Source organism: Lycorma delicatula, chromosome 1 (genome assembly GCF_047948215.1).
Source record: "Lycorma delicatula isolate Av1 chromosome 1, ASM4794821v1, whole genome shotgun sequence".
Taxonomy (NCBI): Eukaryota; Metazoa; Arthropoda; class Insecta; order Hemiptera; family Fulgoridae; genus Lycorma; species Lycorma delicatula.
The window spans coordinates 126,237,327-126,254,982 of NC_134455.1; the positions used below are offsets into that span (position 1 = coordinate 126,237,327).

A 17,656-nucleotide genomic window follows, 5' to 3' on the forward strand; every position below is an offset into this window, starting at 1 on the left:
AAACAACAGCTTCTCCAACAGAAATTAAAGAACCAATTAAGAAGAGTACACGGGGTTCCTAAAGGAATAATCTCACCAATTACAGAATTGTGTATCATGTAACTATACAGATTGAGTCAAGAGTACGGTTAAAAACCCTCAACAACTTTAAAACCGTTCCAGATAGAATTCTGTAATTTTCAAGATAAGGTAACGGTCAACTATTTTACATTTTGACGAAAAGTATAATTTCAATCCCTTCTTGGGGGAAGCCCAGCGGTTGTAACTTAAATATTTTAAATCGTAACATCCTTTGTCTGATAGATCATTTTAAAGGTCTTGTTAAGACAACAAAAAAAATGGTATAAATTTAAAGTTAGTAAAATTGTTACTATAAGCAAACCAACCATCCTTTCCGAAATATATTTTCCACATTTATGAAACAACTTGAGTGTCTCAGCTCAGTAGAATTCGATAACTGTATACACCACTTGTTTTTCAGTTTTGTTTTCGAGTGGCATCTGATTCACGCATATAGAGCATTCGGGGAATTCAATCCACAAGAAAAAAAGTCGTTTAATTTGGTCCATGATGTAACGATTTATAAGACTTAGGGTCTGACACTATCTAAGATGGCAATAGACTGCACTCAGCAGAGTCCGAGATTTTTCAAATATGATGATAGTAAGAAAAAATGGCAAACAGACGTTTAACTCCATCGTAATTCGACTCATCGCCATTCAAAAATGGTATCTTTATAAAAGACTGCATCCAACTTTTTAATTGTTTCTATTTAAATCCTTTTTCAAGGACAGAGAATGAAGAAACCATAAACCAAAATACCAGAGCTATCATTCGCTGGGACTAGTCTACACAAAGGATCTACCCGCTGGGACTACAAAAAGTATAAACTTTGTCCAGAATCATGAAATTAATTTTAATTGAACATTTTCAAAATTATTTTTAATAAACTATGAATTTTTTCTTATTAATTCGCCACACAACTCTAAGTTTGTACACATTAATATGATGAGGAATGGAAAGTTTGTAATGTATGAAAAATGGCATTAAATGCTGACAGGTACTCGAACCCGGGCTTTCCAGATGAAAGGCTGAGAGGCTACCATTTCGCCACGGAGGTTTGAGGACTAAATCTAACTTTTATTTATATTTTTCTAGTACAATATTTTTTAAATACTGGACAATCAGAGTACATATTTATATTTGTTTTTAAAGAATATATTTATTTATTATTCCGATTGATGAGTTTAAAGCTTTTTTAATGTTTTTAGAATACGGTAACTACAACCCGCAATTTGTTCTTACGTTAGATCTCATCTCACTTAGATGACTGACACAAATCATTTGATACAAGTGTGTTCATAAACAATAAAATTCAGAATCAGTGAGTTCATCCTGTATTTAAATAAATAGTAAAAACATATTTTGAATAGTTTTCTCCAACAGAAATTAAAGAACCAATTAAGAAGAGTACACGGGGTTCCTAAAGGAATAATCTCACCAATCACAGAATTGTGTATCATGTAACTATACAGACTAAGTCAAGAGTACGGTTAAAAACCCTCAACAACTTAACTCTATCGCGATTCTACTCATCGCCGTTCAAGTATAGATCATTGTAAAAGGTGGCATCCAACTTTTTAATTGTTTCTATTTAAATTCTTTTCCAAGGACAGAGAACAAAATACCAGAGCTATCATTCGCTGGGACTAGTCTACCCAAAGGGTCTACACGTTGGGACTACACAAATTATAAACAAATTAACAAATTATTATTATTTTAGTAATAGTAAAAAAATTTTTTGAATAGTTTTCTTAGAATCTTTTTTATTTAAGTTAAGACATTTTATTGGAATTTTAATACCAGAAAAGTACAAATTTACCTTAAAAAGTACAATTTTTGGCTCGTAAATATCTTAAAACTGTAACTGTATGCCATATAATCTTTTAATCATTAATGAAGATGTAAACAAAAATTATACGTATTTTATTTGCGACCAATTAACCTAATATCATTGTCGTTATGCGGTTTCTCAACAATTCAAGAATTTGATTATGAGTAAAGACTAGGTTCTTTTTACCATTAATCTCAAATAAAACCCCTCAACAACTTTAAAACCGTTCCAGATAGAATACTGTAACTTTCAGGATAAGATATCGGTCAACTACTTTACCTTTTGACGATAAATAGAATTTCAACCCCTTATTATTACACACACTATTGTGTGCACACATTATAGCACAACAAAACAACTTTATTAATTGTCCTTTTAAAAATAATTAAGTTAATTTTAAAAGGTAAGAAATGTAAAAAAGATATGTAGATTTTAAAGAAAACTTTAGAAACTTACCTCTCTCGATGAACTAACGCCATCAACAGATGAACAACGTGACATTATTCTTGTATCAGAAAGAAAGTCACGTCTCATTTTTAACTCATCATCTTGTTGATAAAATTCGAAATCATCATTGGCAGCAGTAGTCGCTGAACAAACGCTGCGTGATGATAGGGTCGCATATAAAGGTTCTTCAGTCGAATCGACTTCAAATTCTTCATCAGAATCTCTACTATCTAAGTATAAAGATTCTCTCAACTGTTGAATATTTTGCGGGAAAGGATCAGGTTCTTGTCGAAGATCTGCTGTACTAAGCCGTTGTGTTAAACACTGTCCAGAAAGACGATCATCTTTTTGAGTTACGAACGGAGTAAGAGCCGATTCAGATTTATTTATTTCTGCAGCGATTATGTTAGCATGTAACTGAGAAGCTGCGTCAGATGGGTTAACGGACTGTGGATACCTTTGAGCCAAATTTGCATTTAAGCAATAAGGTGACAGCGCACTAGTCCGAACTCCTGTTAAAAAAGAAGAAAAATATTTATATGCCGATCAATTTTATAATCATTACAACACTTACCAAGTTATTTCTGGTCAAACATAATTTTGAAAAGCGAGTTCCTCAACAACAACAGTGAACTAGAAATGAGGGAAATAGTAGTTTTTGTAGGAAGTAGTTTTGTAAGAGGGAAGTTGCAGTTTTTGTTATGGAAACTTAATGCGAGTAAACGTGTTGTATGTAACTGTTATAAAAAATAAAATAAAAACGTGAAAAAATCTTTAACTTAAAAAGTGCAAAACAAGATTTTGGATTATTATTAAAATATCCAAGTCGAAGTTTTCTTGTAAGTGGATTCAAATTTCTCAATATTGGAAGTATGGCTGGATTGGATTAAAATATTTTGAGTTATGGTACCGCACAATTGTTTGAAAGTGATGGAATTTTTTAATAATTTCATAAATAAGCCCGAGTTAACAGATTTTTTTTGAACGCATCAGCTGTAATATAAGAATCCGGCTCTGTATTTGCTTCCTCTCTAGTGAATTTTTGATCGTGCGTTCAAGTCTGAGTATCTTCTCTATTGTAGCCTATCCCTCTCACGCTTTATAAAAACAAAAACTGTTGTTCTGAAATTAGGTTAATTTTTAATTAGATGTTTTATTCTTAACATTATCTACGAGATTTCTCAAAGATTTTACAATGAATGAGAAGTTGACTTATTAGTCTGGAACGGAAGGATAGCGAGAGATTTATTTTTCTACTACTACTGATCACAGAGCCTAGACAAATGTCCCTTGCTACTGTGTCATTCTTTTTATCGAGCGGATAATTATTTATTTGGCTGTTATATTTTAATTTGTTTTATTTACGGACGGAATTATGTATTGCTTTCTGATTATTTAGACCAGACTGAAAATTTACTGGGGCTGGTTATCGGGACATATTATTAAAGGCTGAACGCCTAATATTGTCAACGGTAACCGTACCATTTCACGGGAGGCAGCCTTGGTGATTGCAAACAACCGGGTTGGTCTAGTGATGAATGTGTCTTCCCAAATCAGCTGATTTAGTAGTCAAGAGTTCCAGCGTTCAAGTCCTAGTAAGGGCAATTACTTTTATACGGATTTGAATACTAGATCATGGATACCGGTGTTCTTTGGTGGTTGGGTTTCAATTAACCACACATCTCAGGAATGGTCAAACTGAGACTGTACAAGACTACACTTCATTTACACTCCATACATATCATCCTCAGTCATCCTCTGAAGTAATACCTGAACGGTAATTCCCGGAGGCTAAACAGGAAAAGTAAGAAAGTCTTAGTGATTGCAGGCGTGAAACCGATAGACTTGATTGCGTTTGAGAAGCAACAGCGGTATGATGCTATAAAGTCCGGTGAGTTGACTTCGGAAAAATTCGAAAATTGAACAACATTGCAATGCCTTGTGGCAGGCCAGATGGGATGAGACAGAGGGTGGGCGTTATACGCATGATCTCTTTCCAAATGTTGTTGGTTTGTGAGATGCCTCTTCCGTGCACCCTAATATATATGTGATGCAGTTTCTTTCCGGCCATGGTGCTTTTAGGGACACAGACTGCAGAAATTCGGCCTGTTAGATTCTGGGATGTGTCTTCAGTGTTGACAATTGAATGACACCTACCATGTTCTTTATGATTTTACAGCAGGTATAATGTTTAGCTTCAAGGCTTTATTTTTACAGTGGGCTACGTATTTATTCCTTTTTCTTTCCTAAAAAAAAAAAAAATCTAACTTGTTAATACTGAAACATTTAAAACCAATCCGAAAAATTAATAAACATAAAAAATATCAATCGTTGAGTGCTTTCAACATTTTCACACATTTCAACTCTGGCAGGTGAACCATGAAATGCCAATACAATAACTACCATGCTCTATAATTTAATTACAAATAAACAACTGGGAAAGTAAAATAGACAGACGTAATTGGAAGCAGAAGAAGCAACTGGTTTTAAATGATATGGATAAGATTAGCATTTAAAGAAGCAGAGAAAAAGCTTTTAAATTTATTTTATAAATAATTTTTTGCCACCTGTAAATATCATATATACCTTTACAACGACGATAATGATGTATGATGGGAATACGACCATCAAGACTCGTAAACAGTGAACCATTAGTGATCGGAAATCGTACAGTCTCAGTGGCAGGCCTCTGGCAATCAAGAAGGCTGTTGTTGAATGGTCTGAACTTTCCATGAAGTCCTGCAACAATCAAACAATAAGCAAATAAGTAGTTATAACAACTTAATTAAAAGTGGATATATAAAATTTGAGGTTTATCTGATTTTTAATATTCCTCAAGTTTTTATTAAAATATTTCATTTCATCTCATTAAGTATTTTTTCTTCAAAAATAAAAATATTTGATGTGGACACCACATGACTTCCTTTTACGCCAGTTAAATTACATATACACGTTTGTTAAAATGAAAGTTCATAAAATTTTATTTCAATAAATACTTCTGATATTTTTTTATTGTTATTATTGAATTATTGTAGATTTTTTTTACAATCAGACGTTAATAATTATTAATAAATCAATATATTTAAATTAAAAAAAAAAAAAAAAAAAAAAAAGTTAAAGAAAGGAGATGAAGTCAGATTCGAACCGATGTGCCCTTGTAAGATCCAAATATTTAATTAATTAAACTTTTAATTGGCTATAACTGTGGAGCCAATAAAAAATACCCCTTATGATATATCGTTGAAAAGCTCTCAATGAGGGCTTATTACTGTAGTTAAGAAAAAGTCCAAAATATAAAGAATTAGGATTTTTGGGAATTTTGAGGTTTTTTGGACACTTTTAGTCCAGTGGATTGCAATCAAAAGGGGAGGTGCAAAACTCCCGTAGGGAAAGACACCTCACCACCGTTCCTAGCCTGTTGGGCTTTTAACGGGGGTCGTCTATCGCCCTCTGACTTTTTACATCTTATATTAATAAGCCTGGCCTCGTTGGGATGCCACCAATGTAAATGCCTAGGTAGACATTTGCATCGGTGATTTATTACCTCAGCTTTTGCCTTCGCTGTTGGCCTCATCCGGACATCTTGAATGTCCTACATCGTATCCCTCTGAACTAGCTAACTGAGTTCGCGGAAGCACAAACCCCGCGTCTAGTTGTACTTATTATGAGCCAATTTCGTGAATGTCTCGGAATTCGAGGCAAATTAAACACAACATACCGCCAAAGATGTTGATCGCAACAACGAAATTTAGTCCTAGTTTCCCTTACTGAACTCAACTTTAGTTCAAACCCCAGGCTTAGGTTAAATTTATGTTAAAATTATGGACTCCGGTCTGGTCCATTAGGGAGAGACGGACAGACCTCCTACTCACACTCGGCTCCATCGCAGAGTCCCGCGTGACATTCACCTCATAAACCATCGTCGACATGCCGCTACACCTCACGGCTGCATGGTATCCCATGCCCATCGGTAGTGCAGTTGCCGTTCCGCCGACAGCTTTTGCAATTATAATACCTCTTGTCTAAACAACCGTGGCTCGCTGCCACAGCGCCTACCTTCGGCCAATCAAACCGTCCAGGCGGACCCTAACCACCCAGGTTCCTACCCTGCTAAGATGTTACAGCAGCCCTAAATCCAAAATTTTAAAAATTCTACGGTTAATTGTTTTTAAGTTATGTGAGATATATACGTACGTACAGACATCACGCCGAAACTAGTCGAAATGGATTCAGGGATAGTCAAAATGGATATTTAAAAAAACCGAAATTTTTCGCCATCTCAATACTTCCTTTACTTCGTACAAGGAAGTAAAAAGGTAAGTGTTCAGTTTCAGAAATACCACCTTTGGTATGTATGTCAAATAGCTGGAGATCGCATTCTTGAATTTCAGTAGCAAATAACTCTGAGGAATTCTAACAAAAAGTGGTCTTATACTTTAAATAATAGAAACTGCTACTTATGAATGGTAAAGATTTAGAAATTAATTAAATAAAATGTTTCCATTCAATTGGAGAATTTCATTTTTATATGTTTACAATAATATTTTTAAATTTCTGTATACCTAGTTTCATTTTTAAAATTGAAAAAAAAGTCAAAAATTTTTCGTACTGTAATTTTTCTTGTAGTTATAATTCTAGAAATGGAAATACTGTATTTATCTGCCTAAGAGATTTTAAAATAAATTATCCACAGTAAGATAATAATATAAAATTGTTTATTAAAGAAAAATGTAAATTAATACGTTTCAAACATCACAACATTAAACAACTAAAATATATCTAATACAAGTGCAGAATTAAGTCTTTATTTAAGGAGAAAGTAACGGAATACAACCATCCACAAAACTAATCAACATTCTTTAAACCACTTTTTTTTACGTCTGTAACTTCAAAAGTGAAAATTATTTACCCGAGAAAGTTGATTATACATATATATATATCAACAAAGAAATTACAAACATAATAATGAAATATGAATTAAGGATGTAATAAATTAATATTAATCTCACTACCTGCAAAGAAAGTAACCAATGCAACAAAGAATGATAAAGAAATTTGCTATATACTATATGTAAATAAATTATTATATCTTTATAAAAACAAAAAATTGTATTTTGTTCATATGTTTGCTTTTCCTACGGTTCAACATTATAAAAAAAAACATAAATACGATAAATTTATTTACTGGGTATATAAAAATAACGTCGGTGTAAATGTTAATGTATTCCTTATAAGAAAAAAGTATCATATGTCATAATCACTTAGATTATTGTCAGTCTGTTTCTGAACGTATGCTTGTTTGTACATGTGTAGTGTCGTCCTCTACTTTGGATTTATATCTTAACGAAAAAAGGTTTAACTTAAACTAAAAAATATTTGTGGTATAAATTTTGTATTAGAAGACTGAACCAAAAACTAATGATTGAACTACAAGAAATCTTTTTATGCATTCAAAAAATAACATTAAAAAATATAAATTTAAAAACTTTCACCATATTCCTTCACTCTTAATGATTTGACGATTTCAGTTGATTGACAAAAGATTTTCTTCTAAACAAGGCATTTTCAAATGAAGAAAATCTTTATATCATTATCAAAATGCGGTAACAAATAAAAAAGCAGGGGTTCTATTAGTTTTTTTGAAGTTTTGATCAACTCGAAATTAAAAAAAAATCTGATGTGGACACCACATGAATTCCTTGAAAGCCTATTAAATTACATATAAATTTTTTTAAAATGAAAAGTACATAACTCTTTATTTCATTAATAACTGCCGACATTTTTTCATATATAGGTATTTTTTATTGTTATAGAATTATTATTTATTGTATTTCTTTTACAATCACAAGTTACAAATTAATAATAATATATTTAAATTTAAAAAAAAGAAGGTGAAGTCAAATTCGAACCGATGTGCCTTCTCCTTGTAAGAACCAAATATTTCATTAATTAAATTTTAATTCGTCTATAACTCTGAACCAATAAAAATAAGTACCACTTATAATATATCGTTGAAAAGCTCTGGATGAGGATTTATTACTGCATTTAAGAAAAAGTCTAAAATCCAAATATTTTAGATTTTTGGGATGTTTGGCTACTTTTGGTTTAGTCGATTGCAATCAAAATGGGAGGTGAAAAACTATATGTTACAACAGTGGTAAATCCAAAATTTCAATATCCTAGGGCTAATCGGTTTTGAATTATGCGAGATACAAACGTAAGTGCAGACGTCACACCGAAACTAGTTAAAGTGGATTCAGGAATAAATATTTCCGTCGAAACCTGAAAACCGAAATTTTTCGCAATCATAATACTTTCACAATTACTTCGTACAAGGAAGTAATTATTTGTTGTCCTAGCTACATTTAGGCACTTGTCTCATCTATCTGTGAGCTTTCTTGTTCCAATAATAAAAAAACATTCACCTTGATATTTGAGCCATCCCTGACCTTCTGAACCGGCTGAACTCGGTTCATTGTAAAAACGTTTTGACAGGACAACAAAAAAATCTGATTATTCGTATATCTTGCATAACACAAAAACGATTATATAGCTGTAGAATGTTGAAATTTCGATTTTAGGACTGTTGTAACATCTAGTTGTGCACCTCCCCTTTTGATTGCAATCGACTGAACGAAAAGTGTCAAAAAATTGCCAAAATCCCCAAAAATTTGGATTTTCGATTTTTTCTTAACTGCAGTAATAAGCCCACACTGAGAGCTTTTTAACAATTTATCATAAAGTGATACTTATTTTCATTGGTTCCAGAGTTATAACCAAATAAAAGTTAATGAAATATTTGGATCTTGTAATTTGCAAATCGATTCGAATCAGACTTCATCTCCTTTTTTTAACCTTTTTTTTAGTTTTATATTCATTTTTTAATAATTATTAACCTCTGATTATAAAAAAAAGTACAATAAATAATAATTCAACAAAAAATATGAAAAAAATCAGAAGTTAATAATGAAATAAAATTTTATTTACTTTTCATTTTAAACAAAAAGATTATATCCACATCACATTTTTAATATCATTCCATCTCTGCTATAATAATTTTCTATTTAAATTATAAAAATATTTTCTGGCTCATTTGAGCAAACCCCATTCATTTAGCCCACTGGATGAAAGGTTTTTGGTTTAATGATTAAATGATTAGGTTTAGTGTTAAACTCATCGTCGCAAATCAGTTGTTTAACAGCTGATTTTCTTGTGCAAACCTTTGTGCGAAGTTGAAGGTTTTGAGGTTCAAATCTTAGTAAATACTTTCATACGGATTTGAATACTAGACAGTGGTTACCAGTGTACTTTGGTGAGTGGGGTTCAATTAACCACACATCTCTGGAATCGTCGGCCTCAGTTTTGAATAGACTGCACCTCATTTACACATGATATATATCATCTTCATCTCATTAGGGCGTGAAAGGGATTGCTTATTGTTCACTAGTTGAACAGATTACAACGTGCACACTAAGAATAGAAAAAAGCACATACGATTTTAATTTTAAAAGTAATCATTTCTGGTCTTAACTGAATTACCTTCAACCAGAAAAATAACTGGTAATTTGAAAAAATGTAGATAAAATAACGGTTAAATTGAGTGACAACATTTTAGAAAAAATATTACGTTGTTAGAATATTATTTTAGAACCATTTTTACGCTTTTAAAATTGAATTAAAGTTAATTTAAAAAAAAAGGTTACCTTTTTCATTTTAAATAATGAAATGAAATTATATTGGTTACAATTAGAATTTATGTTGGATATTTTTTTTGCCGTTATTTTAAAGCCAGTTATTAAAATTCTTGACGAATGCATATAATACAGCTACACAAACTTAACTTAAATCTTTATACACAAAAATAAAAATCTGATGTGGACACCACATGACTTCCTTACACGCCTATGAAAATACATATACACATTTTTTTTTTAATCAGAGGTTAATAATAATTAATTTATCGACATACGTAAATTAAAAAAATTAAATTTAAAAAGAAGGAAATGTAGTCGGATTCGAACCAATGTGCCTTCTTTTTGTACGATTCAAATATTTCATTAATTAAAAGTTTATTTGGTTATAACTCTGGAACCCATGAAAATAATTACCACTTATGATATATCGTTGAAAAGGTCTCAGTGAGAGCTTATTACTGCAGTTAAGCAAAAATCCAAACTCAAAATGTTTTTGGATTTTGGGGTTCTTTATTGGACACTTTTAGTCCGGTCAATTACAATGAAAATGGGAGGTGCACAATTAAATGTTACAACAGTTCTAAATCCAAAATTTCAACATTCTACGGCTAATCGTTTTTGAATTATGCGAGATGCATACGTACGTACAAACGTCACGCCGCAACTTGTCAAAATGGATTCAGGGATGGTCAAAATGGATATTTCCAATGAAATCTGAAAACCGAAATTTTTTGCGATCGCAATATTTCCTTTATTTCGTACGAGGAGATAATAATACAGTTATTAATAGTAGATGTAAAAATAAAAAATAAAAAATGATTTAAAAAAAAATTATTGTATTTTTTTCTGATAATAAGAAACCATTATAAAAGTTCAGAGTATATGAAAAAAAGTATATTTGTATCAAAAAATGACAACCTCCTTAAATTATAAATTAGATGATTGCTAATAATAAAAGTTGCAAATAAGATGATGAATATGATATAGAGAAATATAGTTTAAAAGAAAAAAGGGAAAAAAATTAGGGAATTTAGAAATGGGTTTACATTGAAACATGAATGATTGACTACAGGAATAATTTGGCGAAACGAAAACACGTTAAGTACCATAAATAAAAATATTAAACAAAGAAAAAAATATTAACAATATATAATAAATAATAGTATAATAAGATAAATTATTACTAATTTACATCAAAGAAATAATTTAAATTATGCGTAACCTATTTGTGTAATTTATCTGTCAAAATGTTTTTTAATAGACGAATATTGCTTTATTATCGGTTATATTATTATGTTGTAATTTATAAATAGGGAGAACACATGCGGTGTTATATATACTTTCACTTTTGTTATCTATGCTAATTTTATTTAATTAGAAGCAAGTGTGTTTTACTTTCTATATTGAGAAAGTATTCAAGTTATATTTTTTAAAGGGTGTTTATTTATCTTTTTTACGCTGAGCTATATATATATATAAAACAACATGTCGTAAATGATTCATAATCAACGTACAAAAAAAAGCTTAGCAATTTGTCTTCAAAAATTGATGAAAATTTGTATACAGTTCTTCTTACAGAGTAAATACAACTTACTTCCTCAAAAATCCGATACCACATGATTTCCTTATATGCCTATTAAATTATGTATACACATTTTTTTTAAATGAAAAGTACATAAAATTTTATTTCATTAATAACTTCTGATATTTTTTTTATTGTTATTGAATTATTTATTGTAAAACTTTTTTACAGAGGTTAATAATAATTAATAATTCGATATATTTAAAATAAAAAAGACGGTGTACGCTTCGGCGGCTCAATCAGCACAGCCGCTGATAATGTTACTGTATCTGCGACTCACTGGTTGCACCTGCCTTCGATATTTTGACTAAAAAACAAAATAAAAAAAAATTTACCGTGACGGGAAACGTAAATAATCATATAACGTGGGCAAAGCGCGATAGGAATGCTATTGCGCGCGCGCGTGTATATATATATATATGTGTATATATGAAAATTTAATCATATTATCTTAAAATTACAACTTAGAAGTTTATGGAACCTACTGCACGTACCATATTCATAGTAACCAAATATTAATCAGAATAAATTAATATGTAATTATTTTATTTATGACAACATTAATCTAAAATACCCAGTAAGCAATGGCTGAAATAAATGTTTATATTATTATTTTTATTTAATCTTAAAGATGGTTTTATATTTAAATTTACTCATATTCAGATAACCTTAAACGGACAGCGTATAGTGTTTTATTGCATTATTTTTTTTTTTAATATTAATATTTTGAGCTCCTAACTAGATTACGTTCTATAAGAGATATTTATACAATCACTAAACATAAAATTAAGAGAATAAGACTGATAAATTTTGTTTAAATATTTTATTTTTATTAAAATCAGGTAAATTTTTAAGGAAATATCAGTTATACATAATATTGTTATATAATTTTCATAGACAGATTACTGAAACCCAACGGGTTGGTCCAGTGGTGAACGCGTCATCGCAAATCAGCTGATTTCGAAGTTGAGAGTTCCAACTTTCAAATTCTAGTAAAAGTAGTTACTTTTATACGGATTTGAATACTAGATCGCGGGTACCGGTGTTCTTTGGTGGTTGGGTTTCAATTAACAACATATCTCAGAAATGTCGACCTGAGAATTTACAAGATTACACTAGACTTCACTTACACTCGTACACATCATCCTCATTCATCCACAAGGTGGATGGAGGACGGTGATTTCCCCAAAAAAATATAGATCATTTAAGACATTTTTTTGCTATACATATACGGTAAATGAAATTTTTTTTTTATAACAAGATTTATTTTTCCTCTGTTTTTGCGTTTTATTCAAAACTGAACCAAAACCCAAGTATTTCAATTTGCAACTGCTTTTTTGTTTGTATTTTTGTTTAAAAGCAGCTTGAAATATGTATTAGTAACCTACCAATACATTGGTAGTAATACTACCAATACCAATACACCTTCAATACCTAGAATAATCATATTCTTAGGATGGTCTTAGTTAAAAAAAAATGTGACGTGGACACCATATGACTTCCTTGTACGTTAATTAAATTACATATATTTTTTATTACATATTTTATTTTTATTTTTTTGTTATTATTGAATTATTATTTATTGTAAATATTTTTTTACAATCGGAGGTTAATAATTATTAATAAATCAATATATTTAAATTAAAAGAAAATAGTTAAAAAAGAAAGAAATGAAGTCGGATTCGAGCCGATGTGGCTTATTCTTGAATTATCCAAATATTTCATTAATTAGAATTTTATTTGTAACTCTGGAACCAATGAAAATAAGTACCACTTATGTTATATCGTTGAAATCTCTCATAGAGGTCTTATTACTGGAATTAAGAAAAAGTCCAAAATCCAAATTTTTAGATTTTGGGCTTTTCTTTGGACACTTTTGGTCCAGTCGATTACAACCAAAATCATAGGTTCACAACTACATGTTACAACAGTCTTAAATCAAAAATTTCAACATTTGTACGTACAGACGTCACGCCGAAACTAGTCAAAATGGATTTAGGGATGGTCAAAATGGATATTTCAATTGAAATCTAAAACTGAAATTTTTCGCCGAAAAAAAAATTAATTTGCCAATCCAAAGGTCTCAGGTTCGAATCCCGGTCAAACTTGGCATTTTTCATTGCTGTTTTCAAATGGAAAATTTACATATTCATATTCCCAAACTTCTTTGTAAGATTCTGCGATGAATTAATCCATCAGTTAAAAAAAAGAATTAACAATATTATGGTAAATTTTGAAAAATTTAATTCAATCAGGTGCATTTTAATAAAATAATTTTCAACGAAAATAAAACTTGTTTAATAAAAACTTCCTAATAATAGTTCATTTTTAAATAACTGCAATAATGAAACCGATTTTACGAAAATTCGTTTTTTAAAACAGTTAACGACAGATAAAACTCTGTGCTGTCATGTATTTAAACACTTACTTTTGATACACCTAATATCTTAACGGAATTAAATAACGTTGAAATTGAACAACTGTGATAAAAGGCAAATAACACGGAACATTTTACGCTTAATTTTCGATTATTCTTACATGCTTTCTTTAAATAGATTAAAAATTCGCAATACTAAAACAGAAATCCACAAGTAATAATACTGTATATAAAATCCATGTTTTTCTATTGACTCATCAAGCAACCTTTTTCTTGGTAACAGCGATTCTCAAAACTTTAATCCTCTGCGGCTTACCATTCAAAATAATTATCTTTCGTATTCCACCATACAGTAATATTCTTTTTCCAATTTCTTTTTTAAGATTGCAATTTGAATAATAAAATTGGTGACAAACAAAAAACCATAAGAAATCTAATGCACCAAATAAATCCAGATCACATAACTGTAGTGTCCCATTTAAACGCAGATTTTTACGGTAGATCTGTCTGACAGAAAAATCTGTTGCTGACCACAGCATGCAGAAAACCAATGCAAATATTCAGTTCATCATTAGATCCCCACTACTTTTAATTAAATGGGAAGTGTTGCTTATGAGTGCACCAGTAAAGAAAAAAAAACTGTTCATTTGGGAGGATTTTCATGTTATTTGTTTGATAAAAAAAGAAACAAGTATAGCCAAAACGTTGATATTTGGGGAAAATAAGTACTCTAATAAAAATACTATACAATATTTAACTAAAAGAGCTTTATGACTTCTATAATTATTGACAAAGATTTTAGATTTTATTAGAATATGATCGCTCCTAACTGAATGCAAGAATATTTTAACGTTAAGTTACTATCATACTTGGTGAGCAAATATAGGATTTAACGTCTTACGTTAAGACGTTAAGTCGTAAGACGTAGTGTAAGTTCCAGTGGCAGCTCGTAACTAAAATAAGTGGAGGTGCTGCTCCAGAAAATGTTTTCTGGGGCCTTTTCAAGGCTATGGTTAAAGTTTTCTGTAAATTAAAAGAACACAGAAAAAATTAATGAAATAGAATAGCTGGAAGCAGGATAATAATCTAATTGTACAATTAATCACATTCAAGAATATGGTACACGATTTTTAAACACATTGTGCTTAAAACCCGTATTCAGTTTAACCGAATAAAAAATAAAATCTCAATACAGGTAATATTTTTTAGTATTATTAGATAATAACTTAATAAAATGTCCGCTTAAAAACACTATAGTTCAACGGTGCTTAATTTAAATTACAATGTTCAGAGAAAGAAATACATATATAATTTTTACTAATTACCTTCTCTTTCGCCCTTCCAGCGTATTTTTGGACAGATTTGGCAATCAAAGAGCTCTTGCTTTCCGCCATCTTCTGATCACTACTTAAAAAACAATTAAACCGCTTATATTCCTTTCGCCAACTAAACTAGAAAAGGGAACGAACAAGGAACGTTCCATACACACACGGACTAAAAAAAGTAAACTACCTTCCACCAACACAACAGGGTCAGAACTGTGGGAGCGACAGTGCTCTCTCTCCCTTGCAGCATCAAGTGCAGCTTCCTATGTACGCATGAGCACAATACCCAAACACCACGCCAGTGAAACTCTGAAGCGCACAGTTCCATACAATGATTTTTATATCTTTTTCATAAACTAGGGGATAGCTACTGACATTAAGCTTAAGGATTATATGTTGTACAAATAGAAAGAAAGAATTAAAGAAAAAAGGACTCGTTATATTAAATGTTATCGATAATATCAAGTGTGAATAGGGGGTGCTGCAGTTCCACAGTGCCTATACGAGAGTCGCCACTGCGTAGTTCTATCACGATTGCTGACCTTGCCCGTTTGTTTTCGCGACGAATAGCAAGAAGGACAAATTTGGCGGTTACATGAAAACATACGTGGGCTGTAATGAAGATTCATTGGATGGACAGACCAGCCGTACAAATCCACATGTGGACAAACCTTTCTTTTCTCTTAATGTACATATTTCACATTCTTATAAAAGTATGCTCAGAATACAACATATCAAAAAAATCTTTTAAAGGATTATTACTTCCTGTACGAAGTAAAGAAAGTGTTGTTATTGCAACAAAATTCGATTTTCAGATTTCAACGAAAATATTCATTTTGACGATCCCTGAATCAATTTTCAATAATTTTAGCGTGACGTCTGTACGAACGTACGCATATATCTCGCATAACTCCAAAACGATTAGCGGTAGGATCTTGAAATTTTGGATTTAGGATTGTTGTAACATATCTAGTTCAGCATCTTCCATTTTGATTGCAATCGACTGAACCAAAAGGGTCCAAATGAGCCTTTTCATAACTGCAGTAATAAGTTCTTATTGAAAGCTTTTCGAGGTCTGTTCAAAAATACGTAGACTGTTTGAATTGCTCGAGTCCAGTTGGTTCCAATCAAATCCGTTTGGCGTCACCATGTCCGTACAGCTCAGCTGATTACAACGCAGTTTTTTTATTGCAAATATCATTTATTGGTTGCTTAGCTACGCGGTTGTTTGCGAAGTGTGTATTTTTCGTTTGGCGGATTTAAGAATGAGTGACTTGAACGAGCAAAGAGTTGCTGTGAAATTTTGTGTTAAACTGGAAAATCTGCGAGCCAAACTTTTAATATGCTCAAGAAGGCTTACGGCGACATTGATCTGAAGCGTGCGACATGTTTTAAGTGGCATGGACGTTTTAAAGATGGTGTTCAGTCGATTGAAGACGATGAGCGTCCTGGACGTCCTTTCACGTCAACTGACGACTCACACGTAGAGAAAATTAACACCCAGGCAAATCGATGTCTGACTATCAGAAACCTTGCTGAAGAGTGTGGGGTGCCAGTTGGATCATATTACGAGATTTTGACCGAAAAATTGAAGATGTACCACCTGTTTTTTATCACGACAACGCTCCAGCCCACTCAGCCCTCAGAACTCATGAGTTTTTGACCAATCACTCGATCACTGTTCTTTCCCAGCCACCGTACTGAACTGACCTCGCTCCTTGTGATTTCTTCTTGTTCACCAAACTCAAAAGAGCTTTGAAAGAAAGACGATTTGAGACGATTCTCAAGATTGAGGCAAATGTCATGAAGGAACTGAAAAACATCACAAAAGAAGCGTTCCAGACTGTTTCCAAAAGTGGGAACACCGTTGGGATAAATGTGTGCGTCGGGAAGGAGAGTACTTCGAAGCGGACCCAGACAAGCAACTTCTAAACAAAGTACATTTTGTTTTACGAAGTTAGTCTATGTATTTTTACGTATAACAGACCTCGTATGTCATCATAAGTGGTACTTACGTTCACTGGTTCCAGAGTTTTACACAAATAGAATTTTAATTAATGTAATATTTGGATCTTACAAGGAAAGGCACATCGGTACGAATCCGAGTTCTTCTCCTTTTTTTAACTGTATTTAAATTAAAATATTGACATTTATTATTAATTATTAACCTCTGATTTTAAAACAATTTTACAATAAATAGTAATTCAATAATAACAATAAAATATCTTTATATATATATTTCTTGTATGCGTGTGTATGAAAGTGAACTCCTAAACGGCTGGAATGAATTTAATGAAATTTTGTGTGTGTGTTCAAGGGGATTCGAGAATGATTTAG

General features: G+C 31.4%; 1 protein-coding gene across 1 annotated transcript in view; it reads right to left on the bottom strand.

The window, feature by feature from the left end:
* The window catches only part of LOC142322025 (uncharacterized), a 349,309-nt gene that overhangs the window by 58,645 nt on the left and 273,008 nt on the right, over window positions 1-17,656 (bottom strand). Inside the window, exons 4-5 of the mRNA XM_075360626.1 lie at window positions 4,928-5,080; window positions 2,351-2,853 (exon numbers count right to left, since the gene is read on the bottom strand). Coding sequence (XP_075216741.1) covers window positions 2,351-2,853; window positions 4,928-5,080 — 656 coding nt within the window. The remainder of the gene's footprint in view (window positions 1-2,350; window positions 2,854-4,927; window positions 5,081-17,656) is intronic.